At 42.0% G+C, this 27654-nt stretch overlaps 1 protein-coding gene across 3 annotated transcripts; it reads right to left on the bottom strand.

Annotated features, from left to right (window-relative positions):
- Positions 1-412: 412 nt before the first annotated feature.
- Positions 413-27274, bottom strand: GALK1 (galactokinase 1). 3 transcript variants are annotated; one of them, XM_089536038.1, is made up of 9 exons: positions 26992-27274; positions 18206-18395; positions 14049-14168; positions 13373-13508; positions 9720-9901; positions 9045-9195; positions 7897-8059; positions 761-832; positions 413-665 (listed from the first exon to the last, which is right to left on the bottom strand). In XM_089536038.1, the coding sequence occupies exons 1-9, from the start codon at positions 27154-27156 to the stop codon at positions 603-605; spliced, it is 1242 nt and encodes a 413-aa protein (XP_089392164.1). In that variant the 5' UTR covers positions 27157-27274; the 3' UTR covers positions 413-602. The 3 variants fall into 3 exon arrangements, with proteins under 3 accessions (XP_089392164.1, XP_089392181.1, XP_089392173.1); XM_089536055.1 differs by lacking the exon at positions 14049-14168; XM_089536047.1 differs by lacking the exons at positions 413-665; positions 761-832 and adding an exon at positions 6091-6608.
- Between the last annotated feature and the right edge of the window lie 380 nt (positions 27275-27654).

Raw genomic sequence — 27654 nt, 5'->3', positions numbered from 1 at the left:
CCAGCTTTCTAGTCTATTCAGATCATTTTGAATCTTGATCCTGTCCTCTGGAGTATTAGCTATTCCTCCTAATTTGGTGTCATCTGTAAATTTGATAAATATGCCCCAAATTCTGACATCCAAGTCATTGATAAAGATGTTGAATAGCACTGGGCTCAGGACAGAGCCCTGTGGGACCCCGCTGGTCACTTCTCTTATTATTGTTGTTATTGCTATTATTATTATTATTATTTTATATTCATTTATGTCTTGCCTTCCTCCCAACAATGGGGCTCAAGGCAGCTAACAACATATCTAAAACAGTACAGATTATAAGCTTTACAAACATTTTGATAAAAGTATTAGGTTATTTAAAAAACAATTAAACAATCTTGGTTAATAATAATAAGTTTAATAATAAGTTAAAACTGTAAACATGGGGGGGGGGGGTTTAAAATGTTTAAAGGATTAAACAGACCATAAAACATGAAAAAGAACAGCAGATCATTAAAAGCCCACCCCACTCAATTTTCAAAAGCCTGATGGCATAAGAATATTTTCAGTTGCAGCCAGAAGGCTACAAATGCTGTAGGATGTTGTTGTAGCTGCTTCCAGTTTTGTGTTCACTCATGGAGCCAGCCAAGGTTGTTCCTGGACTCCAGTTCCTTCTGAGTCCTGCTGGACAACTGAAATATGCTGGGCTCAGTATCAACATTTTCTCCTAAAAACCTCTTCATATATATTATTTCAGCAAGGGGGGAAATGGCATATTGGTACTTACACCATGATGAATCCTTCCAATGTGGCATAAGCAAGGGTGTACAGTTGTCAGGGCGTTGGAAGCCAGTTTCCACTGTGGAACACACACACAGTTAAATTTGTTTTTATTTTTTATTTTTGAAAAGAAAGTGCAATGGAGAGGACAAGGGGGAAAGAATGAATGATAGTGCTGAAGCTAGGGTTGCCATTTCACGGCGGTGGGCGGGACTTTCCCGCCCCCTGGGGGCGTGCCCGGTCCCATCCCATTCCCGGGTGGCTGCCCAACTCTGAGCTCCCAGGGCTGCTGCCTGCCTTCTATAGAGTGCTGCCTGTGCAGCTTGTCTGGAGCAGCAGCAGGAGGACTGAAACCAGCAGGGGCGGGGTCTGCTGCACTGCCCTGCCCCTATTGGCCAGCCCTCTGCTTCCTTATTTGGGCAACATCCAACATCCAACCAGGGAGGAATTTGGATTCAGGCAAGCTGCTTTTAGTTCTTCCCCTCTTTCTCTTTCTCTTTCACCTCCTTCTCTTCTTATTATTATTCCGTTTTTCTTCTCCTCCTCCTCCTCCCCTCCTCTTCCTCCTCTCCTTTTTCTTCCTTTCTTCCCCCTCCTCATCTTCTTTTTCCCTTTCTTCCTCTCTCTAAGCCCCCCGCCTCTTTTTCTCAGGGGTCCAGGGCTTCTCAAGGCTTTGCCCCCATTAGAAAAGAAAAAAGGCTTTGGATCTGTCCCATAAATCCCTCCTAAGTTGAGACATACCTGGGAAAAAGAGGGGGCGAGGGGTTTGGGGGGGTTGGAGGGGGCAAGGAAAAGGAGGAAGGGGGGAATTGCTAAGAAGGCTTGGGAGTGAGAAATGTAGTTTTCAATGGCACAAGGGACTGCCTGTGATCTTGCAAATGCTATGCCTGCTTAGGAGTTGGAAATGTAGTTTGCAATGGCACAAGGGACTGCCTGTGATCTTGCAAATGCTATGCCTGCTTGGGAGTGGGAAATGTAGTTTGCAATGGCACAAGGGACTGCCTGTGATCTTGCAAATGCTATGCCTGCTTGGGAGTGGGAAATGTAGTTTGCAATGGCACAAGGGACTGCCTGTGATCTTGCAAATGCTATGCCTGCTTGGGAGTGGGAAATGTAGTTTGCAATGGCACAAGGGACTGCCTGTGATCTTGCAAATGCTATGCCTGCTTGGGAGTGGGAAATGTAGTTTGCAATGGCACAAGGGACTGCCTGTGATCTTGCAAATGCTATGCCTGCTTGGGAGTGGGAAATGTAGTTTGCAATGGCACAAGGGACTGCCTGTGATCTTGCAAATGCTATGCCTGCTTAGGAGTGGGAAATGTAGTTTGCAGTGGCACAAGGGACTGCCTGTGATCTTGCAAATGCTATGGCTGCTTGGGAGTGGGAAATGTAGTTTTCAGTGGCACAAGGGACTGCCTGTGATCTTGCAAATGCTATGGCTGCTTGGGAGTGGGAAATGTAGTTTTCAGTGGCACAAGGGACTGCCTGTGATCTTGCAAATGCTAGCTTGGGAGTGGGAAATGTTCTTATAGAATTTGAGGGGGGGGGGGTGTTTGGCCAGAACGAGAAGTACATTTCAGCCTTCTGTCTAGGAATAATGCCAAAATGTCCTCCATTTTGAGTATGCCTAAGAAACATGCATTTATATTAACATTTTAAAAAAATTATCAATTTTTTCATGTGTCCTCCTTTTTTAAAAACGTGTCCTACATTTGAAAATGTGGCCCTACATTTGTCCTACATTTGTCCCGGTTTGGAGGTCCTGCCTTATGGCAACCCTAGCTGAAGCGCCAGCTATTGCAATGCCAAAAAGTACTGCCCAGCAAAGACGTAAGTCACCTCTCCCTGACAAACAAATGCTGGAGATTCTACTCTGATCAAAAAGGTGGAGAACTCTAACTTATTAGAAACAAACAAACAGAAATCATACAACACTAGTTATAAAGGAGTTGCAATGGCTCATAATACCCTTTCAGTCTGAATTCAAAGTGCTGGTAATGACATTTAAGGTATTAAATGGTTTGGGATCTTGATACTTGAAGGAATGCCTCTCCCTGTACATGCCTGCCCAAGTTTAAGGTCTTCTGGAGGGACCCTCTTGTACATCCCATCAGTCAGGACAAGTCATCAATCAGGACAAGACATTATGTAGGCCTCCTCTGTTGTGGCTCCACCCGGAGACACAATTGACACCATTCTGGCACCAAGTGAAAACATGGCTGTTCAATAAAGCCTGAAGGGCCTAATTGGTTTTATATAAACTCTTGCATGTACATAGTTTTAAATCATCTGAGCCTATTTCAAGGGGTTTTAATCTATTTTTTTTCACTTTGTAAATTGCTTTTTATATTTTTAGGCTTTTAAAATCATTATTATTTACAGAGTTTAAAATTTCTTAGACTGATTTTATTGCAAGATGCAAAGAAGGAAAAGGCAAATGTGATAACAACAAGGTTTCCCTTCAGTTTGGAAGTGAGGGGTCTGCCTTTTCTCTCAGCTCAAGGGATTGACTTCTGCTTTCGAGAAAATTGAAGCAGGCTTGGCTAGCTGCTTTTGTGTAAGTCTTTGACTACTCCATGTCATCTCTAATAAGAGCTTTCCACATTGCTTGTGCCAGCGTATTTCTGCACCATCATCTCCTTTCCCCATAATTAAGCTTCCAAGCTGCTCCTATAGCAGTCTGCCACCAAATTTCAAATAGACAAAAAGGAGCTGGGGGCCACATGTGGTTTTTGTAAACTGCTATGTCTCTCATTATTGGGAAAAAGGTGGGAAATGAAGAAATAATATAGTAATAATGGATTCAGAAGCATGCAGGAGAAAATTTTCTATTAAAGAAACATAATTCTATTCTTCAGGGCCCTGGTTGGATTTTTCTCAGTTCTTGTTAGCAAGTCTCCTGAGATCACTAAACGGTGGGGAAGAAGACTTACCATCAGAAACGTGGGAGTGATGTTGTCAGATTGGACAGCTATGTGGTTCCTTTTGGATCCAGAAACTTTTTAGCATAGCCTCTCTCAGCCTTTTTACCCTGGAGGAACCCTTGAAATAATTTTCAGGTATTAGGGAACCCCAAATAAAAATTGTTCACCAGAATCCTTTATTACCATCTATGTTATATAACTTCATGTATACTTGGCTACATAACAGAGATGCTAAGAAAACCCATTAATTAATTGTGAAGATGCGTATCAGCATGCCAGCAAGAATGTCCAATGCACACTGATGTCTGATGTACAATGGGATCAATGTGCATTGGTCTCATTGTACAACAATCACTTTGCCAGCTCTGCTGCATAGTAAAGTTACAACAGTCCTCTGTTGGATATGGACATTATGAAAACGACCCAATTCTAATTCCCACTTAAAAATACACGAGTCCACAACAGCATTCTGGCTAATATATTTACAATTTTAAAAAAAGTTTTGTTTTTTAATCACAATCTCTTACAGTACCTTTCACAACCTCTTGTGAAACCCTAGGGAACCCTGGTTGAGAAACCCTGCTTTAGCAGGTTCCTCTGTGGAGTGGGACAGAAAAACCAGTCCACAAGGTTGGTGTTTTTAAACATGCTTCTCCTAAACCCCGCTTACTCTCATCAATGTTTATTGTATAAGATAGTGCCAAAAAGAACAGAGCAAAACTAATATAACAAAATAAAAAAACTATTATCCATAGGTCTGTAACAAAGTTCCTAACATCTAAGTGCCTCCATTGTGTTTCTTCATTCTTATGACACAATGTGTCCTGAAGGCAATAATAACGTGTAACTTTCAACAAGAACTTTATAGTCTGTATAAGACAGAGAAAGCTTTCCAAAACTTCAAAGTATGTATATGTGATCTTAGAAAAACTGAGTTATTGTTGATAAACTGTTCATATATGGATACCTATAAAACTGTCCTTGCTTTCTGTCCTAATTGCTTTCTGTGTTATCAGCTTCTCAGAGACAGCTGTAGACATTTTAAAACATATATCCAGTTATCTATGCTCAGATTATTGAGACTCTTCCAACTGTGAGAAATTTCTAGACAGGTTGTAACTAATAATAATGAAATGATGTATTGAAGAGATTCATTTCACCCAGAGAACAACAATAACAGTAGTGGTCAACTCCTGCTCCAACAGAGGCAGAATTTACTGGGCCAAAGATAATCTTACTGGAGAAAGATCTCCCCTGTGAATTACTTTAAAGGCACTACCTCATAATTACACCAAAATGAACTTGAAGCAAGGTTTCCTCCACATTTTTTTCTCACTAAAGTTTAGATATGCCTATTTTCAGGTCCTGTTCCCATAAAATTTTCCCAGTATTTGGGAAAGGGTAGTTGTTTCTGTGTATTAGTTCTCTCCAGTTTTTAGGAATAATAATACCCAGGTATTTGAAGGTCACTTTTTCAGATTTAGGTTTGATATATTTTGTAACTTATGCTGGATCTTAAAAAACTATAATAGAAGGTTGCAGAGAACACTGAAAATAATTTATTTTCACCCCTATATAAATTTGAAAATTACACAGAGAATTCTCTTCAAACCTTGGATGACTTTTAACTAATTTGAAAAAAAGAGCATAATATAATCTACAAAAATATTTGGCTTCTTTCAATATCTTTTATTCCAGCATTCTAGATAATTGTTTTAGCCACCTAAGGCAGAGTGAAAGGGGACAACCTTGCCCTGATTCTTTTTTGCTAATATGGATAAAAGTTTTAGATCCACATTAGCTACAAGAGTTGTAAAATGTTTTTCAAAGCACATGCATTCCAAAAGAAGTAGGAGACATGAGAAGCAGACAAAGAGCTGCTAAGCAAAGTAGTAAAGAAGAAGACCCAAATTTGCTCTGTTCTGGGCAAAGGCAGGAACAAACTGTAAAGCCTGGATCTCAGAGGATGTATCTTTTTGTGTTGCTAATGGAGTTTAAAGTGGACTTGACCACTCTGTCTCCCAGAGTTCACATGGCCAAAAGGGAGAAATGGCCTCTCCGTGTGTGGATATCCCTCCATACCATCTTAACTGACAATAACAACAATAGCAATAGCATCATGATAAAATGCAGGCCTGTGACTCTAACATCGTCATATTTTTCTTTCACCTGTATGATTTTTAACAACTTTGCTTGATGACAATGCTACTGCAGTTTTGAAAACTTTCATCGTGTATTTTGTACATTTTGGTTGGCCCAATAAAGGTATAGCTGTTTCGTGGATTTGAGTTGTTCTTTATAGTCACTAATGTTAGACATAAAATTATGATCATGAAATCTCCAGCTTTCCTGGATGGTCAGAGGACCTAAACCCATCCTTTTGGATGCCTCTTTGTTTATTTGTTTGTTTGTTTGGTTATTTATTTGAGTACTTATACCCCGCCCTTCAGCCCTGCAGACTGGCAGTGGAAGGACTTAGGTGTGGACAGCATAACAAATAATTATTTCATAGATCACAATCATTAGCTTTTTCACAAATGGACACACACAAACAGAGAGAGGAGGTCTTGTGCTACACAACAGCAGAGCAAATTAGGCCTTCTCTGACATCAGATGAAGAGCAGATCCTCTCCCACAAATGTTAAGAAGGAAAGGAAAACACTACTTGTAAAACTGATATATTTTTAATGACATTAATGAAAGGTGTCAAAATAAATTCCTTAGTAAATGAATTTGAGGTCTTTATCCCAAGCAAACAGGGATTAGGTACACTTGCTTGGAGCTCTCTAAATTCTTCTGGTCCCTGATAACAGAGTAGCAGCAGCATATCCTTGTATGGATGGCAAGAGTTTCTTGTCAAGGCAAGGGATGTGCTTTAGCTCCACCAGAAGGTGTTGAGAAATAAAAAGTGGCTTTTCCACTGTATTTTTCCTAGCAATAAAAAACAAAGATTACAATCTATAATTGTTTGGATGAGTCAAAGTACAATATCAAGACACAAAAAAAGAGCTTTCAGAGCAACACGTGGACTGTAATAAAGCTAATCCACAATTTCTAGAAGTCAGGTGTGGGAAACTTTTTCTGGCTCGAGTGGTGAATTCTAATATTTGGGGGCTGCTAGACCACTCCAATGATGGTATGCATCCCTGATGCAACTGGTCGTGTTGTGCTCACTCTCACATACTGCACCTCTGCCAGTGTAACCGCTGACACCAATGAAGATCTTTCAAAAGCCTCATTGTACCTGGGAGGGAGAATCCCTGACCTTTAAGGACTGATCAGTCACTAGAAGAGATAAGGTTAGGAGGAATCTGGCAGGCTACATGGAACATACTGCACTGCAGGTTATACTAGTACCACAGAGTGGAGGTTGCCCTGGCTGCTTGACTAGGGATAGGGAAAGGGCAGACTGCAGGCCTAAAGTGGCTCCAGAGCTGTTTTTGTGGCCCTTATGTTTCCCCAAAAAATTGGGGGGGATGAGGTTTTTTTACCCAACATTCCCCCAGATTTGTCCCTCTTGAGCATTTCTCCAATAGGAGATGACCTTGAGATTTGACTTCTAGAGCACTTCCTGTAGAAAAAAGGTCTCTCCTGGTCCCAGAAAAGGCCAAAAATGTAAAAATATTGCTCCCCTATCACCCTAGGAGTTTGGGGTGGGCATTTGAGGGCAAAAATGTTTTTTCAAAAAACAATTGGTGAGAGGCAAGACATGTATGGCCCACAAAGGGCCAATGTGTCCACTGGCCCCCAACAGTTGCCCACGCCTGTGTTAGACATATTGTCATCAGATAGTACTTCCCAAGGGCCAAACTAAATGTCACATCATCATATTTTAACCACTGAAGAGCTCCACATCATAAAAGGGAGGTGTGGAGATTCATCATGTTTAACAACAAGAAGACCGTGTAGATGAGCTTAACTCATCCTACTAAATGAACATTCTTCCCATGCCAACAGCAAGAAGAACCCCATCCCCCTCATACCACATTAGATTGCTTAATTGAACTGGATCTGTGGATGGAATTACTATGAGCTCACTTTTGGTACTGCAAATGAACTTACCGTGTGCTCTGAATCATCCCCTTTCTTAATTCTATGTGTATTCCTGCTCCCCTGAGTAGATCTCATAAACTATACTTCTGTCCACTTGGGATGCAAATTATGATAACATGCCAAGTAATTTGCCATATGGTAACATGTCATGTAGTCCCCCACATACCTTTATATGCCTCAGAACTTTCTCTGCTGCTCCAGATTCAAGTAACGTAACAGTGCAACCTCCAAACCCACCACCAGTCATTCTGCTTCCATAAACTTCAGGGATCTCCATGGCAGCAGAAACCAGCTCATCTAGTTCTGGACAGCTGACTTCATAGTCATCCCTGGAGGTGCAGGAGAGGAGAGGTCAGTGGATGGAAGGCTATCACTGCCAACAAAAGTGAAGGGTAACACATTTCAACCAAACCATACCAACCCTTCCCTGCCAATCTGTTAACCTGATCAATCAAGTTACACACACTCAGCTTCTAAAATGAAAGGCAATAGCAAACTCCCTTGAACAAGCTTTGCCAAGAAAAACTCATTACGGGTTTGCCTTATAATCAATGTAGGTCAGAAATGACTTGAAGGCACACAACAAATAATGGAAATATCCTTATAATAGAGATACTTTTTTACAGAATGACTGAATTATCTTGCTCAAAATAGATAAATGAAAAGAAAACTATAAATTTGTAGTTTAGAATCAATAGTCTCATGTGATCCTGAGCCAGAACAAATATAACAGTTTAGCAGTGACTTGAAAATAGGTTTCTTAACATTACAATCACTATACTGTACAGAGTTGAATGGTTACCAGTTCTGCACACATGATGCAATTCATAAACAGAACCCCTAATTTCACTAAAGATCAGTCTACAATTATATGTAAAGCACTGAGTGCACTGGGTAGACCTGTGCTGACAAAGAGTCGTTATGGCTTGCAGGCCATGTATACACACAGCAAAATGCACTCACATCTAGAATAATGTGTAAAATGGCTCTTCTGAAAAATGACCTTAAAATAATACAAAAGGCAAAAAAAAAAAAAAAAAAAACACCCCACAACATTCTTTGTACAGTGGGCCCTTGTTATCCACTGGGGTTTGGTTCCAGAACACCCCATGGATGCCAAAATCCATGGATGCTCAAGTTGCATTAAATACAATGGCATATTAAAATGGTACCCCTGATATAAGATGGCAAAATCATTTGCCATTTGGAATTTCTACTTAATTTGAATATTTTCAAGCCATAGATGTTTGAATTCTTGGATAAAGAATCTGTGGATAGGTATACAGTGTAATTGTCTCTGAGGTGTCAACCTACCTCAAGGAGTTGTGACTCTCCACCATTAGTTGTCCAAATGTCTGATAGTCCATGGATTTTAGTGCTTCCACAGCTCTGGTAGTGCGCTCTATCTCTCCAATGACATGTCTGGCTCGCCTGTACACCTCCTCACTAAGAAGGCCCTTCACCTCTAGGAAGGGAGGCAGGGAATGAACCATTCAGGTAGGTAGACACGACTAAGAAAGTCTCCCTGAGGAGCAACCCAAATTTCAAACTATACCCTTGAGAACAGGAGTGGGCAGAGTACAGCCTCTGAAAACACTTCTGTGGTTCTTGAAGCTCCCAACAGAAAATCTCCAGAAAATCCCCAGACAAATGAAAACATGTGAAAAAACACCCATTGCACAAAACCTCACTCATCTCAAATACCTCCATTTGCCTCTCTAGTCACTCTCAAAATGGTAACAAAAAAGTCAGAGATATTTAGCATTGCTGGGAGTGGGGTTGTAGTGACCACAGGGGGGGAAATCTGTCCTCATCCCATTCTCCATGTACTTGCCCACCCCAATTTAGAAGAAGCTGTGGTAAAATATAAATTCAGATACATTGTACATGAATGAAAAACATTGACCCTTTCCTGTCCATTCCCTTTTGATCTAGGGCTAAAAGTATATATTTATATTTATAATTATATATATTTAAAACAAGACTTACTCTCTAAGTCTGTCATAGTTGCTTCTCTCAAGCTTGGTTTGCCAAGCACCTTTGCAGCCTCTTCACACTGGCGCCGACGGGTGGGGTACTCGCTGCCTGTCAAGGTGTGTCGTACATTGGAGTTGGTGATGAGAACAAGTACATTTGGATCAGCCAGAGGTACTAGGCAAGTCTCCAGTGACCTGCATTCACAAGATCACAGAATATCATGTCAAAGATATGAGGTTTTTAAATGTTAAACATTTCTGAAATCTGAGTGATTCTGCTTGTGGGTGCATGTTTATATTTTCACAATATTGACAGAAATGTTTTCCCTCTTTGACATTCCTCAATGAAGAAGGGTTCAGACAAACCCTCTCACATGTTGGAAGAAGAACACATGGTGGTGAAGAGATCTGTAGGACTGCATGGAATGGCCTCTCTTCTCCTCTACACCCTTACTATCTGCATGCCAAAGAGTTTCTGAAGAGGTCTCATGATGCACACAGGGCTTCTGTATACAAGGAAAGGACCCTGTTCAGGCCAGGAGGTTCCCCCCACAAGGATGAATTTTATGCTCTAACACAAAAACAGGCCAACTGAATGCATAGATAGGAGGCATATGACTACTGAATGCATAGATAGAAAGCATGCATCAGTAGTAGGAAACTGGGCCAACTCTGTTACCCACATTCACAAAGTCTTCCAGTTTGGGAGGAGAGACCCTTTGAACCTCTCTAGGAATCTTTTATGTTATAAACACTTTAGGCCAGAGAGACATCTTCATGGGCCTTGGAACAGGGGAGATGAGGCGTACTCAAGACCCCCATCCTGAGACTAAGCTGCAAGTTTGAGTCCCTCCGTAATGATCAGGCAAATTGTACCACCAGGGCCTTGTTCCCACTACGTTTAAATCGGGATCAGGATCTGGGTTAAAAGGGCATGGTTCCCACTGAATCTGATTTTAGAAATCGATTCAGAAAGGAGGACCATGCTTTTTGACCATTTTTGCCCATTTAATCCATGTCAAAAAGAGGCTGGGAAAACAGGGTGTTCTGGGGGCTGAATCAATTTATTTAGAAATAAATTGATTCAGCCCAAGTGGCAACCAGGCAGATTTGAATCGGATTTGAATCTGCTCTGGTTCCTACTGGCCGCCCAGCCCGGCGGGGCCAGCTGGCATTGCATGGCCTCTCCTGCCCCAAAATCCCCAGCCCAGCCTCCTTACTGGCTTCTTTGGCCACTGACTGGCTTTCCTGCATTTTTAAAAAAATTTCCTGCAGCCAGGGAGGCCAGAAAAAGGTCACAGAGAAGTCTGATGCCTTGCGACCTCCTTGCTGGCTCCCCCCCCCCCCCCCAGCTTCTCTGCGACCTCCTTTCAGCCTCCCTGGCTGCGGGAAAGGCAACAAGGAAGCCAGTCAGCAGCCAAAGAAGCCAGTAAGGAGGTTGGGCTGGTGATTTTGGGGCCAGGAGAGGCCAGAGATGGGACGGGCCATCAAGCTGCCCCCCGCCACTTGCTGATTTCTGAACCGATTCCTGAAACCTGCACAAACATAGTGGGAACTATGTTTTTTCAGAACCAGTTTCAGGAATCAATTCAGGAAACAGATTTTCTGGTAAGTGGGAAAGGTCCCTAGGACTCCTATTACAGTTGAGCCCCCTCAGGATTTATCAACCAGAAGCGTATTAAATGATCAATACTATATTTTGTTATTGCTTTCATGGTATTCAGATTGATATCATCTTCAGCTGGATGATGATGATGATGATGATTGTTTTAATACAACATACTGTGTTGTTATCAAAACATATCTGCCACTTGTCAATTGGTAACAACAATGACTGACAATGCGCCCCTACCAACTTAAAAAGTAGTAGGGTCCCTGGACCTCTTGACTAGAGCTTGAGAAAGCTCATTTGGGAACTAAAATCCCAGCATCCCCTAGTCTGAAGGATTCAGACTATGTAATCCAAACTTTAACTCTTCCAGGTTATTCCTTTGGCAGCAGAACGCTTTGAAGCTCTTCTTGCAGCTAAGCACTGCAATGACCTTTTACACTAAGCATTTAAACACTCTGATTCCATGGCACTATTCTATGGAATTCTGGGATTTCCAATGGAGGGAGGAGCCTTTAGTATTCTCAACCAGCTCTTCTGGTGCCTCTGACCAAAATACAAAACCCGGGATTCCATGGGATGCAGCAAAAGTGGCATCATATAGCTATAACTGTGTAGTGTGAAAAAGTCCCAGCATAAAAAGGGTCTGAAGTCCAAAAGTGTGTGAACTTAATTAGACTGCAAGATAGTTTGCTCATCCCTCTCCCATTTTTAGGCTGTGGGGGAAAGGAGATGGCTTGTTGTTGTTTAGTGACTCTGGCACCATTTTAATAGCCCCAGACAGACAGCTATACCCTGTCTGTCCCCCAGGTTGGGAAATGTGCACATATGCCTGGGAACATTCATAGTCATTTACTGTGACACAGCAGCCCTTGCAGACGATGGAACACTGATAAACTTTTCTTGGTTTTAATACATTGCTGGCATCCTTTATTTATTTTTAATTACATTTAATTAGTACAATAAAAATAAAATTCAAGCTTTTCCAGCATTTTCACATTTTTTTACAATAATGGTTTTCTTCTATCACTTCCATGTGTTATGTTCTGCTGTACAGATTTCTTTCCGATATTATATAATCCCCTTCTCAAACTATAGTTACACTCTTATTGATTACCGTTTGAAATAAATCTGATATATTACAACATATTCCTTATCTTTTTAAATGTTAACAAATAATATAGTGTGATACATATTTTATGCTCCTCCTCTGCATCTCTGTTGCCCTTAGGTTAGCATTTCTGTTGATTCATCAATGTTTTTCTCCTTGGCTATCTTTGTTAATACTGGAGTCCTGTTTCGTTTTTGTTTGCTTTTTACTATCTCTTGTTTTCGTCTTTTGATGTTTGTTTGATTTTTGTTTCCTTTTTTGTCGATTTTCTTTAATATTTTAATCTTGGTTATTTCAAATTCTTAACAATTTCTTCTTTATACCCCATGTCTCTTCCCAGTAATCTAAAATTGGTGACCTCCTTCTTTCAAGTTTTGTCAATGATTTATTGTTAACCATATATGTTAATCTGTCAATTTCCCTTGGTTCATTTATTTTTTGTATACAATTTTCTATGATGACAATTCTTCACTTTTCCATTTCTTAGCTATCATCAGCCTGACCACAGTTATTAAGTATAGTAGCATGTGCCAATATTAGTTTTCATCTGTTGCTTTTAAAGGTGATGTTATATTTAATAAGTAGAGTTCTGGTACCATAGGAAACTGAATTTTAATTTTTTAAAATTGCCTTATGTATCTTTGCCCAGTACTTCTTTATTATTATGGACGGCCACAGTGGGCATTATGTGGCACAGTGGGCCTATATCTTTGTGGCACCTCCAACATTTATTGTCCTTTAGATTGTATAAGTTTTTTAGTTTTGGTGGTGCTGCATGGATTGCTGGCATCCCTTAACTATCAGTATGTTCAAGAAAATCCTCCTTTACACCAATGGCTTGTTCTAGTGTTAGCTATTTGCAGATCTGCCAGTAAGCTCTGATTGTATCAGGCTTCAGCTTATTAAAGTAAACTGAAAGGCATCAAGGCTAAGATAATGTCCTCACCTGCAGTCCAGCAGCAAGGCATGGCCCTCCGTCCCCATCACAGAGATGAACTGGTCCATGATTCCACAAGGCATCATTGCAAAGGTGTGTTCAGCTTTTTGGCATACTAACGCCTTAGCAACTGGATCCCTATCATCTGTGATGAGGAGGAGAGACAGTGACCAGTAGATCAGTTCTTTTATGCTTGAGTTTGCATTATATGTACTTTCTCTGAAAAATGAGGCTGAGAATGAGGCTGAGAATACAGCTGGATTAGATGAAAGAAACACAGACTTTACCTGTCTGTTTCCAAAAGCTACCAGGGGGATACTTTAAAAGGGGGGGGGGGGGGACACAGAAGCTGCCTTTCATCCAGTCAGAATGTTTGTTTGTCCCTAAAGGCCAATACTTTGGGTGGCAACAACTCTCTATAACAAGTTGTTGGAAGGTAACTGTCATCAGCCATGCTGAGAGGCTTTATGAGTGCTGCAGTGCAAAAACTATCCCAAAGGCCTTTAATCTAAGAGCTCAGGCAGAGAATGGTCTTTCCCAGCTCTTGCTGTCATCAGGGATGCCAGGGATTTAAACTGGAACCAGTTGGATGCCAGGATAGTGCTCTGGTACTGAGTTATGGCCCCTTCCAGTTCTATTGAGTGAACGTGGTTAGCAGTAAAAGAAATCCAAGAACAATTCTTACCTGGACACAGCTGCTGCAGGAAAGTGTATGTAGCCACTTCCAAGGAGGCTGAGCTCGAAAGACCAGCACCCAGTGGAACACTGCTGGTTATAACAGCATTAAAGCCTGGGAGAGGGCCAGCTACAGGGGGCCAGAAAAGCAACAGAACAGAACATCCACTTTCAGCAAACACACCAGGATACACAGATTTTTTTAAATATCCCTAAGGGCACCACATAACCACCAGTCATCTGTCACACACATTGAAAGAGGGGAAGAGACTCATTGTATTCCCATAAGATGGATATGTCACTTTGAAGAGCTGATAACACAGTGAACTGAGCAAACAGTTCCTTCTTAAAGGTTGCTCCAACTACCTGCATAAAACTCAGGATCACATTTTGTTTACTGACTATACTGCAGACACAACATACTGGTTTATGTTAGTATATAATGCACACTAGTATACAACATACCATATTTTATATTGCAACACACTGGCCCTCCCACTTTTTGAAAGCAAATCATCATCCTGCACCACACTGGTTATGCTGGCTGAGGTTTATGGGAATTGCAGACTAATAACATATTTTTACTATGTTGCTTTTAACTGTTGTAAACTGGCTTGAGTGCCAAACTAAGGGAAATGTGGGATATAAATAAATAGAAGAGCCAGTGTGCTGTAGTGTTTTGAGCACTGACAACTCTAGAGATCAGAGTTTGATTCCCTGCTTGGCCGTGGAAACTCACAAAGTGACCTTGGATAAATCACGCTCTCTCAACCCCACAAAACCCTGTGATAGCTGTTAGCCTTAGGATTGTTATTCGTCAGAAACGACTTGAAGGCACACAACAACAAATAAATATAGTTTTTTTGTGGGTTTTTTGGGCTATGTGGCCATGTTCTAGAAGAGTTTCATCCTGATGTTTCGCCAGGATCTGTGGCTGGCATCTTTCTCTGAAGATGCCAGCCACAGATGCTGGCGAAACGTCAGGAAGAAACTCTTCTAGAACATGGCCACATAGCCCAAAAAAACCCACAAAAAACTATGGATGCCAGCCATGAAAGCCTTTGACTCCAGAAATAAATATAACTGTATAATATGAGCACTGGTAGCACAGTGGTTAAATGCCTGTACTGCAGTCACTCACTCAAAATCATAAGGTTGCAAGTTCAATACCAGTCAGATCTCAAGCTTGACTCAGGCTTGCATCCTTCCGAGGTCACTAAAATGAGTACCCAGCTTGTTGGGGGCAATTAGCTTACAGTTTTTAACTGCTTAGACACTGCTAATTCAGTATGAAGCGACATATAAATGAAGCTGTTTTTATAATTCAAACATTGGGAGCAACAAGCAGACTAAACTGCACACAAAAGTATGAGTATAACTTTTTTTTTAATGAGGACAAAAATGCTAACTCTAGCATAGACATGATGAAGAGAAATAGTACTCAGTGTGAAATACTCTGTCAGAAAATGATGACACGGATAAGATTAGGCACAGATAACGGAACTTAGGCATCAGTTAAGTAGCTGATTTTCTCCCCCCCCCCCAATTATTTATTTCATAGTCTCAAACCAGAAACATTTGGAAGGTTTTAACCAAGAGCATGTACCACAATTTGTCAGATTTCCCCCCCCCCCATCCATTTACTTCTAAATCGACATGTATAAGTCTGCATTTCATGATGACAAACATGCTTATTTCCTGCCATTATTCTCAAACAGAAAGTGAAGATCTTTGCTTACATCAAGTGTTTTATTTTTGCAATTTTTATTTATTTATTTATTTATTGTCTTGATATGGTGGCTGCCTTGGAAAAGGCAGGGCAGAAACATCTCATACCAGGGCTGGGAAACCTGTGCCCTTGAACTCCAATTCCTGGTCAATCTAATCAACAGTGATGAATGATGGGACCAATCGTTTATCAACATCTGGAGAACTACAAGTTCCCCAGTCCTGCCATAAATAAACAATATTAAAATTAAAATAAATCCATTTATTATAGACACAGTTTTAGATAGAGTGGGCTCTTAGTATCCACTGAGATTTGGTTCCAGGACCACCATGCCATGGATACCAAAATTCATAGATGCTCAAGTCCCATTATGGAGAATGGCACAGGAAATTTGTGTACCTTGCATAAAATGGCAAAATCAAGGTTTGCTTTTGGGAATTTTCTTTTTGTGTGTGTGTGAATATAAGTCATGGATAGTGGAATCCATGGATACAGAATCTGTAGATATGGAGGGCCAACTGTATATCAAGATTGACTGTTTTCACTGGAAAGATATATAGGTGCGGGACAGACTGTCCAAAAAGGACGGTCTCCCGGCATCTAGTTTGGGTCCGCAGGGAAGCCGCAGCCTCCAGACCACAGGACTTCTCTGCAGACCAAAAAGAACCCGCAAAAAGCGGGTTCTTCTTGCGACGCCATTATGACGTTGCAGTATGCCAATGGCGCACTCGCAACATCATAATGGCGCCGTGACATGCAGATGCTATGCTTCTGCCACGTAACGGTGGTGGTGCCCATCTGTACAGGGCGCCGCCATTTTGACGTCCTTGTCACGTGTGAGGGGCGAGGAGCATCTAGAAGCGACGCCCCTCGCACGTGACGAGGGCATCCTTTCATGTCCATCTGGACCAAGCCATAGTTTTGGTTTAATTAGTAAAAAGGTAAAGGTAAAGCTTTCACCTTTGACAAGATTGTCTAGTTGTGTCCAACTGTAGGATCTGACTTAATTAGTACATGTCTAACTTAATTAGTACAGGGCATTAAACTGTGGTTAAGCAAAGGAGTAGACTAAAGACACTCTTCCAGATGTTGCTGGAATGCAACACTCATCAGTCCCTGTTCAGCACAGTCAATGAGAGATGTGATGTGAGCTGCAGTTCAGCAATGTCTAGAGGGCCACACTTTGTCCAGCGCTGGTTCAGAATTATGGGCATGAAGTTATTTTACCATAAGTGAAGCACTGAGCTTGCACACATCCCTTTATCTTCTTCTCCTCCCACAAGTTAAAAGAAACTTGAATCAACTGCTTAAATTGCCCAACAACAAACTCAAAATTGTATGGCTGTATTGTTTTATATAGCTTATTTTAAACAATGACTCCTGGTCCATACCCAATGGGAACTGGAGAAAATGAAACTGAATCACAGCTTGTTCCCTCTCCCAGCCCTGTGGAAAGAGAGCCTGCAAGGCTATGGTCTCACTCACACTTGCAAACGCTTGTGCCCATAACATTAAATCCTGCCTCAGCCTTACACATGAACCAGACCATTGTTTTTTGTTTGTTTGCTGCATTCAGTGACTTGAAGGCAGGTAAGGGGGCTTAGAAGAACTGTTGATTTTATAGTCTCACCCTTCACCACCCAGCTGTGCCAATCGACATTTATAGCAATTGACCACATGCCCCTTCTATAAAGGAAGAGGTATTAAATTAGGTAAGAAAGTACTTCTGCACATGTACAGAGTACTTTCTGCTCACCACTGAGCAACAGTAGTTCCGCCCTCTCCATAACAAGTCTTACTTCCAGGGCTAAGACATCCTTGCATGCCTCTCCTCTGTCCTTTTAAAATGAAAGAGTGGCCAGAGCTCCCATACCAGCATTCTAAAAACACTGCCCACATTATCTGGAAAGTTTTAAGGCATTATCCCCATGTCAGAGTGATGCTCTTACGCTATCACATCACCTTTAATGAGTATATTTTGAAGCTGATCATATCCTCTTATACCTTTGGTCCATACAGTGTTCCCACTTGGAGGAGGGGGAAGGTCTGAACCTTTCCACCCATGTGTATCACCATGGCCTTGTTTTCTCTTATACTTGCCAAAGACTGCAATAACTTCAGATCTTAATAATAATAATAATAATAGTTTTTTATTTTTATCCCACTTTTCCGCGATGATCAAAGCGGCATACAGATTAAAATTCAACATAAAAATACATACATATCAATAAAAACAATGTAAAAAATATCATATTAAAAACTATTACACAGCCAGCTTGGTTGGATTGATCCAAAAACATTGTGAAAACCGTTACACAATAGGGGGAGAGGGCATAATATCACATCTCATGGGGGGAAAGCTTGGTGAAAGAAAAAGGTCTTAAGGTTCTTTCTGAAAAGATCCAGGGATCATTTGAACCTCTCCTAAAAGATCTTACCTTTATAATGCTGGACAACCCCCTTGACATAGTTAGCCCAGCGTGGTTCTCCAGGTTTCAAGACAAGCCCTTCCCCTGGAACTGGGAACTGCACCTTTTTAGGATCTTCAGCTTCCTCAGCTGTTGTGATGATGGATATTACTTTGTCTTCTCTTGGACTCCCAACTATCACTGTATACATCCGCAAGGCCTGATGGAAGAGACAGTCACTGAATCTCTCAAAGTCTAAAACAGGAGCAAAGGTTTGGTGAAAGCTATCTTTCAAATGGCATTTTACCACCATTGGTTGATCATGACCACAAATTACCATATATACTCATCTATAAGTTGAGAAATGTTTGCCCAAAAACTGACCCAAAAATCCTAGGTCGACTTATTTACAGGTCAGTATGTTAATTTGATAGCAGCTCTTTCAGATTTCTCCATACAGTTGACAGATTATTTCTCTCTTGCACCAAGCAGAAAGGGTTCTGGGTGACTGGTTGCTTTTAAACCAACAGAGTCACTCTCCCACCCACTGTCTGGGGAATGAAGGATGAAACGAAAGCTGAAACGCTGAAGGAAAAAGCCTCATACACACACTAAAGAAGCCTCCAAGTTTTACCCTTGACCTAACCATAGGTCATGGCAAAATACATAATTTTGGCCTCAAAACCTGCTCTCGACTTATAGTCAAGTATATATGGTAAGTGGAAATAAAGAACAGAAAAAAAACATGCAGATATCACAACAGAAGAACAATTGATATCTCATTTCCTCCAGAGAGCTCAGACCAGTGCACATGACTCTCCTACCTGTGACACGGGTCAGGTTGAAAGAATGTGGCTGGTTTAACATCACCCAGTGAATTTTATGGGCCAGCACAGAATTGAACCTAGATCTCCCAAAACACTCTGAATCACTACAGCACATCGGCTCTCTCTATGCCAATATTTCTCAAATCCAGTCACAAGGAATTTTTTTCCTACACCTATTACTTGATTTGCTCCACTGACTTATGAAGGATGTGCCTCGGTTTTGGTCACTGAGATAAACCAATGTAGAAGCATATCATTTCTGGCTGAGTAGGTGGGATGGAGAGAAGAGGGGAAAAAGGGAAACAGTACAGTACATGGTTGATTCAGTCACACGAGTTCAAATTTCACAAGATAAGTTATTGGTATGAGCTAAATGGTCTGCAGTGACTAGACCACTCATAGTGCAATTCTATGTATATTTACTTAGAAGCAAAAAATGCCTGTGCTCAGAAGAGTTTAAAGGTAAAAGGTATAAGGTAATTTACTGTCTAGTAAATATGTTTAGGACACCAGGTTCAGGCTGTAACTGCAGCTAGACCAGGGGTATGAATCCTGTGGCCCTCCTGATGTTGATGGTCTGGAAATCCCATCAATCCTTGCCAGCACAGCCAACAGGAAAGAAGGATGGGAACTGAAGTCCAGCTACATGCAACCACTGCAGCAAAGCTGTTGGGAGCAAAGAGGCACTGAGGGGAGTCTTAAGTAATGCCATCCTTTCCATCTCTTTCTTTGGCCTATGTACTTAAGCCTTTTCCTTTGTTCCTTCTTTGTTCCCTTTCTCTGGGAAGAGAACATCCCTGAGGCTCCAACCCCAATAATGGCAGCTAGCTTACACACACATGAGAGTCAGGTTTAAGGGGTTCTTGTAACCAAGCAGAGGCCAACTTCTTTTGTAAGTTGTAGCCAAGTATAGCCAACTTCTTCCTGAGAAAATACTTAAGCTGATTTTTTTAACCTTACAAGAACATTGAGAATAATTCCCCCAGTTTCTACCAGAAGCTCATATTCCACTAACCCTGCTGCTGGTTGTTGTTGTGTGCCTTCAAGTCATTTCTAACTTATGGTGACCCTAAGGCTATCATGGGGTTTTCTTGGCAAGATTTAGAGGAGGTTTGCCATTGCTTTACCCTGAGGCTGAGAACATGTGACTTCCCAAAGTCACCCAATGGATTTCATGGCCAAGATGGGAACTGAACCTTGGCCTCCAGAGTCACAATTCAATGCTCAAACCACTACGCCATGCTGGCTCACTCTACTTGATATAAATACCAAATATTCCTACAATGGCAACAAGTAGGTGGTGCCAAAATTTCACAGAACAAAGTAGCTTTCAAAGTGGGATCTGAACAAAAGAAGGTAATATCACACAGGTGTTCTGGGAGGTAACATGAAGCAAAGGGAGAAAAGTGTGAGAGTCTTCTGAAAATTAGGAGACCTAAGAGTAGAGCAAAGGCCATGGGCAAGAACAATATAAACTCCATCTTTCAACATCTATCTGACTTAGGGTTGCCATATCCCGCCTGGGGGCGGGACTTTCCCCGTTTGAGGCGGGGCCACACAGTCCCACCCTGGTTTGGCCCCTCCCCCGGGACCTCCCCCCCCCCCCAGCAAGGCCCTGGAGGCAGCTCCAGCCCTCCCCATGGCTGTGTGCCACCCTCCCCGCCTCCCTGCCTGGCTTAGCCTAGAGAGCAGGGCTTCAAGACATCTGCCACTCAGAGCTATTGCCAGCCCACTTGGTATATATACCCTGCAAGAGGCATTACTTTCAGGTTACAGTGAGAAAAAAAAAAGGCCATAAATGGTTCCTGTTTCCCTGGGAGTCTAAATGCCTCATCTTTTAAATGTATACCACTCAGTATTCTTGTAATTTTTTATCACAGGATCGTTTTTGAGGCCCTAAACACCTTTACTTGTAATATGCAAATTTCTCCCAAAGCTGACCAATGGGAAAGAAGCAATCAGCTCTCTATTTGGGTTGGTTTTCAATGGCTTGGTGAAGGAAGAGATTTTGCCTTGCAAGTTGCTGGTAAATAATAGAAGGCTTTGGGGTAGCAAAAGGCTGCAGAAATAGTTTGACCCCCCCCCCCTTAAACATCCATGGCTCAGTGCTATGGCATTCTGGGAATTGTAGTTTCTTATGGCACCAGAGCTCTTTTGACAAAAGGAAGCTGAATGGTCCACAGAGGAGGTGTTGCCTGGGGGCAGAGCCTCTTGCCAGCAGTCTGCAGTGGAAGAGAGGAGGCTGATGGTCCTGGCCACTTCCCTTGGCTCCCTCCCTCCTCCTCCTCCTCCTCCTCTCAGAGTAGCCACAGCCAAGATGAGCTTCTCATTCACTCTCCCTGGCTTTTCTCTCCCCCCCCCCCCCTGCACTTTGAGACCCCTTTAACTGCCAAAGCTCAATGCTCTGGAATTCTGGTGTCTGTGAGGCATTTGGCCTTCTCTGTCAGAGAGCTCTGGTGCCACAATAAACTACAATTCCCAGGATTCCATAGCACTGAGCCCTGGCAGTCCAAGCAGTGTGTTTTGGACACAGAGATCCTCCAAATGAATCCAGTCCCTAGCTTTTATATCTCTCTCACACACTGCAGGAATAATAACCCACTTTGAGACTGCTTTAACTCAATGCTAGGGAATCCTGGGAATGCTAGTGTTTGGGAGACATTGAAACTTCTCTGTCAGTGATGGCTCTGAGGCCACAATAGACTACAATTCCCAGGATTCCCCAGCACTGAGCAGTCTCAAACTGGACCATTTCCTCAGTGTGGATGCACCTGGGGAGGAATTCTGGGCACTGCAGTTCAACTATGTTTGGAGGGTTATGGGACTCCCTGTCAGAGATAGCTCTGGGGCCACAGTGTACTACAATTCCCAGCATTCCCCAGCACTAACCCAGGACAGTTAAGTCACTCTCGAAGTGGATTATTTCCTCAGTGTGGAACTCTGGGCATTTCAGTTCAGCTATGTTTTATTTCTGCAGTGTATTTTGGACCAGAGACAAGGTGACCAGGCATCCTCCTCCTTTTCCAGGACATGTCCTCTTCTGTCAAATTTCAAAATGTCCTCCATTTGGATCATGGCTAAGAAGCATGGATTTATAATTACATGGGTGTTTTTAGCTTTTATCTTTGGCTATGTCCTACATTTTTTTGCTTGGGTGCCCTACATTTTGGGGTGAGGGCATTGGTCACCTTGGTCAGAGAGCTTTCCAGGGGTTAACTGCCATTCTGCTATGGTGCTGGAACAGACCACCATTCCCAGAATTCCATAGCATTCAGCCAAGACAGTTAAAGTGGTCTCAAACCAGATTATTTCTCCAGTGTTGATGCAGCCCAAGCCTTTTGCCTCTCTTATGCCTGAGATTTCAAAGCCCAGCCCTGGCACCACAACAAACTACAAATCCCAGGATTCCATAGGATGGAGTGATGAGAGTGAAAGCAGTGTGGCAGCAGCCTAAGTGTGCTTAATGCAGTTCTTAACATGGTGCACCTCTTGCCTACAGAGTCTCACAAGACTTTTTTGTTTAACAACTTGTACCCATTAACTCCATTTCATGTCTTCTTTATTTAGTGGGGAGGAATACAGACAAAACAAGTCAAAATGAAGAAAAACCAAAGTCCCTTGACCAAAGGGTTTGGTTGTGGAATAAGCCTCTGAAATATGCAAGAGGCAATGTTAAAATAAAGCCATGTTCAATGCCCAAATGTGCTGTTTGGAATGGGGAGAGGGGGGTGGCCAGAAAGGGAAGTACATTTCTGCAATCTGTCTACGAATAATGTCAAAATGTCCTCCATTTTGATCATGCCTAAGAAACATGCATTTATATTAACATTTCTAAAAAAGCCTCAATTGTTTCACGTGTCCTCCATTTTAAAAAATGTGTCCTACATTTGAAAATGTTGTCCTGCATTTGTCCTACATTTGGAGGTCCTGACTTATGGCAACCCTAATCTGACTTCATTCAACCTACAGCCTTCTAAATGGTGCTTTAAATTCTAATAATTTTAATAAGGCAGTGGGAATCTAAGAACTACAGGCAAATGCAAACAAATTCAGTATCTTCAGGTGGAGGTACCCCAATCCAGAAGGCTATATTTATTGCTCAGAGGAAACTCTTGATTCTTGCTCAAGCTTTTGGGACACTTCCTCCCTAAATTATAAATGTTTTGCAACAGGAAGACATTTTAATTACCAGGTTCAACTTTACAAACACTAATCTGTGTTAGACAAGAAATGGTTCACTCTGTTCAATGGGCCAGGTTAAGACCAATGGTATAATACCTGACTAAACTGGTTTTAAATCACATGTGACATTTTCTGCTTTGCAGTAGATAAAACCATATGTTATTTAGTTGTGTGTGACTCCAGGAGCTATTCCACACAAATTCCATACAAATTAGGCTGTCTTCCTAACAAAGGGGCTTATAACCTCACAAAGAGCCAGTGTAGTGTAGTAGTTTGTGTGCTGGACTCCAACTCTGGAAACCAGAGTTCGATTCCCAGCTTGGTCGTGAAACCCACTGGGTGACTTTGGGCAAGTCACACTCTCAGCCTCAGGGGAAGGCAATGGCAAAACTCCTCTGAACAAAATCTTGCCAAGAAAATCCCAAGATAGGCTTGCCATAAGTCAGAAATTATTTGAAGGCACACAACAACCAAGGACTCAAAACAAACTAGATCTCAAAGGCAATCGTTTTTTTGTCTTGCCAATGGAATTTAATGTTTACTTTCTGGACTGAATTTCCCAGCAGCCACACAGCCAGGAGGAGGAGGAACCTACCTGCATAAATACCCTTCCACACCATCTTGAACTGAGGACAACAACCACAACATCTTGACCAAATGCAGGGCTATGTCTAACATCATCAATGTTTTCCCTTTTCTTTCTCCTATATCATTTTTAACTCCTTTGCCTGATAAGCCAGTGAAGCTTTGAAAGCTTGCAAAACATATAATGTGCAGTTTGGTTGGCCCAATAAAGATACCACTGTCTTGTGGGTTTTGGATGATACATGCTTTGCTATATGGCCAACATGGCTACCCCTGGATATGCTCAGCGGTTCATTTTGATTAGGTAAAAATATACCCTGAACATCTTTTCACATTTCTCAGTTACAGCACTATGAATGCACCTTAACTACCATGTTGCATCCTATGAAATCCTGGGACTGGCAGCTGAATCCTCAGCCAGAGAGCTTTTCCGGGGCTTCCAAACTACAAGTCCCAGGATTCCATAGGATGCAGTCATGGCAGCTAAAGCGGAATCATAGTGCTATAACTGTGTAGTATGACAGGACTCCAGGTAAATATTTTTAAGGGATAGCTCAGGGCAGGGCTTCTCAGGCTATCTGATGTGGAGGAACCACAATTATTATTTTGCCTCACTCCAATGTGCCAGGGACCAGCACTAAATTTGTACCTATTGGGTATGACTGTGTCTTTTTTCTTGGAAATTTGTCAGGGACCGGCACTCAAACAGCACCAGTATCGGATACCCTTCAACAACACGATAAACTCTGCTTTTCCGACATTGACCCATCCCATGAGGGAAATGTTACCTAATGCAGGGATGGGAGGTGTTCCATGTATGGGTTGTTGTTGCTCATTCAGAGAATCACAGAGTTGGAAGAGACCAGAAAGGTAGAGTTGCCCCCATCCTCTATTTCCATATAATCAAGGTCACCAGATTTGGTCCTCCTTTTCCAGGACAAGTCAAACATTTCAACCTACTGTCCAGGAGCAATTCCAGAAGATCTTCCATTTTGAGAATGACAAGGGGCCAAACCACACTGCAGAAATAATCCAGTTTGAGACTACCTGCCCTGGCTTAGTCCTAGGGAATCCTGGGAATTGCTGTAATCCGCTTGGATTCCCTGAGATTAAGCGGAATATAAATAAATAAATATTGTTATTGTTGTTACTATTATTAATAGTTTATTGTGGCACCAAAGCTCTCTCTGACAGAAAGATTATCACACTATGCTTTTAAAGCATTGCTATTCCACTCTGACTGATCTGGCTGCCTCCTGTTGCATTCTGGGATTTGCAGTTTATGGAGGGGCATTTAGAATGTTCAGCCAGAGATCTCTTAGGCCTCACTGAACTACAAACCCCAGAATGCAACAGGAGGCAGCCAGAGCAATCAAAGTGGAATAGCACTATGAGAATGTAGTGTGATATGTCACGCAAAACTACAGTTCCCAGAATAGCCTAGCATTGAGCCAGGGTAGTTAAAGCAGTCTCAAACAGGATTATTTCTGAAGTGTGTGTTTTGGACTTAAGAATCACAGATTTTTAATTGTATGGGTGTTTTCAGCTTTTATTTGGCCATGCCGTCAATTTTTCTCAAATGCCCTCCATTTTGCAGTGCCTGGATCTTCCTTTGCAATTAGGATGGGATAGACCACAAAAGATTTTAAGTCAGTGGGTCCCAAACAGTGCCCTTTAATGAGGATTTTGGGCTTCAGCTCCCAGAATCCCAGACTACTGGCCAACATGGCTGAGGCTTCTGGGAGCGGAAGTCCAAAATGTCTTAAAGGGCACTTGATTGTTATCATAGGTTTATTTTTATTGGCTTGCAATATTTTACTATTTAATGTTAATATATATTAATATGTATTTTGTTAAATTATTTTAATAGAATGTACACCTTGGGCCGGTTTATTTTATTTTGTTTTACTCTATTTGTAACTGATCGTATGTACAGCCCTGTGTAAATTTACAGCGCTCTGTATGTTGTAGATCCTAGTCAAGGCTGAGTACTACTCTCACCAGTCCACAGCAACTTCAGCTTGACAGAACAGATAAGGAAGGGACCACGATCAGATGAAAACTCAGTCTAAAACTCAGTCGCTCCAGAAGGAATTCACATTTATCCCATTGTTATCTGATACTGTATTGATTTGATATTTGATCTTTTTAATTTGTTGTCTGCCTTTTTTATCTAATTATATCTTGTATTATTATCTGTTGTTTAATATGGATTTTGTAGAATGTACGCCTTTGGCAGGTTTTATTTTTATCGATTTTATTGTTTGTATGTACAGCACTGTGTAAATCTACAGCGCTAAATAAATAAAGTATAATAACAACAACAACAATAACAACAACATTTCAAGAAATCCTGGAGCCCAGAACAAAGGAAAATGGCTCTTTTTATAGGGGTTCAAACAAAGAGGCCCTTCTAATACATTTCATTGGCCATAGCAAAACTTTAAACATATAGAAGTTTTCGTACAATCCGAGTGCAGATATATGAATACATTAAAATACGCTTAAGGTACATGTGGCCATACTCGATTCTTTCCTTATCAGCTATCTGTTACCCTGGGCCCCCTTTCTGTACCAGGGATGCTATATGTCCATTTAGACCAGTGGTTCCCAACCTGTGGGTCGGGACCCCTTTGGGGGTCGAATGACCCTTTCATGGGGGTCGCCTAAGACCACTGGGAAACACCTATTTAATTACAGTTATGAAGTAGCAACGAAAATAATTTCATGGGTTTGGGTCACCACCACAAGAGGAACTGTATTAAAGGGTCGTGACATTAGGAAGGTTGGGAACCACTGATTTAGACTCTACTCTCTACAATTATATATACTAAATATTGAAGTCTTCCCATCTCATATACATAAAGCATAATAACAATAACAATAACAATAATAATAATAATAATGGGCACAGTTTGGGGAACAGGTGGTTCCCAACCTTTGGTTTCCCCCAGGTCTTTTGGACTCCAACTCCCAGAGGCCTCTGCCAGCTTGGCCAACAGTCGAGGATTCTGGGGACTGAAGTCCAGAACATCTGGAGGACTAAAAGTTGGGAACCAAAGGGGTGGATGGGTGGGGAGGAGGGGGGCTACTTCCAAAAGGCTGCAAATAGAAATACAAAGCAAAAGCCTTTCCCCACCTATTATTATTATTATTATTATTATTATTATTATTATTATTACTATTATTATTATTATGCACCGCCCCCCCGCCCTCTCTTACCATGGGGAGGACGAAGCCCTGGTTGTAGTCGGTGTGCTCCCCGATGAGGTTGACCCTTCCAGGAGCAGAGGCGGCGATCTTGGGATCCGCCCCAAAGGTCCTTCTGTAAGACCCCCGGGCAGCTGCCAGCAGGGAGCCCAGGTCGGGATCTCTGGGTCCCTCCATGGGGCTGGCCTGCAGTAGGGAAGTGTGCAAAGGGCAAGGGACCCAGACAGGAAGAGCAGGGCCAGTGCCCACTCTCAAGCCTTGCTGCTGGCACAGGAGCAAAGGTTGCAACTTGCAACACTGCTCTGTCTGTCTGCGTTCTATACTTCCTCTCCATCGCTCCGCCCAGAGCACTCTGCCCAGCCTCCTCTAGGGGTCGCTAGACCCAGCTCCAGCTCCAGCTCCAGCTGCTGCTGCTGCTGCTTTACCTTCATCTTCCTCCTTATCCATGCGATGACTCAAGTGGTGAAGACCCTGACTCTGTTGATTGCAAGACTGGAAGGTTGGCAGTTCGAAGCCCAGCTGCTGCATGATGGGACCGAGCTCCTATCCACCAGTCCCAGCTTCTGCCAACCTAGTAGTTCGAAAGCATGCAAATAACAACGACAACAAGTCATGGACCAGTATAAAAATAATATTAATATAATATAAAATATATAAAAGAATATAATATAAAAT

The sequence above is a fragment of the Sceloporus occidentalis genome, unplaced genomic scaffold (genome assembly GCF_023333645.1).
Source record: "Sceloporus occidentalis isolate IW3139 unplaced genomic scaffold, rSceOcc1.0.p SCAF_1, whole genome shotgun sequence".
NCBI classification, from domain to species: domain Eukaryota; kingdom Metazoa; phylum Chordata; class Lepidosauria; order Squamata; family Phrynosomatidae; genus Sceloporus; species Sceloporus occidentalis.
The sequence above is the reverse complement of the archived record's forward strand: the minus strand, read 5'-3'. Positions and strand labels throughout refer to the sequence as shown.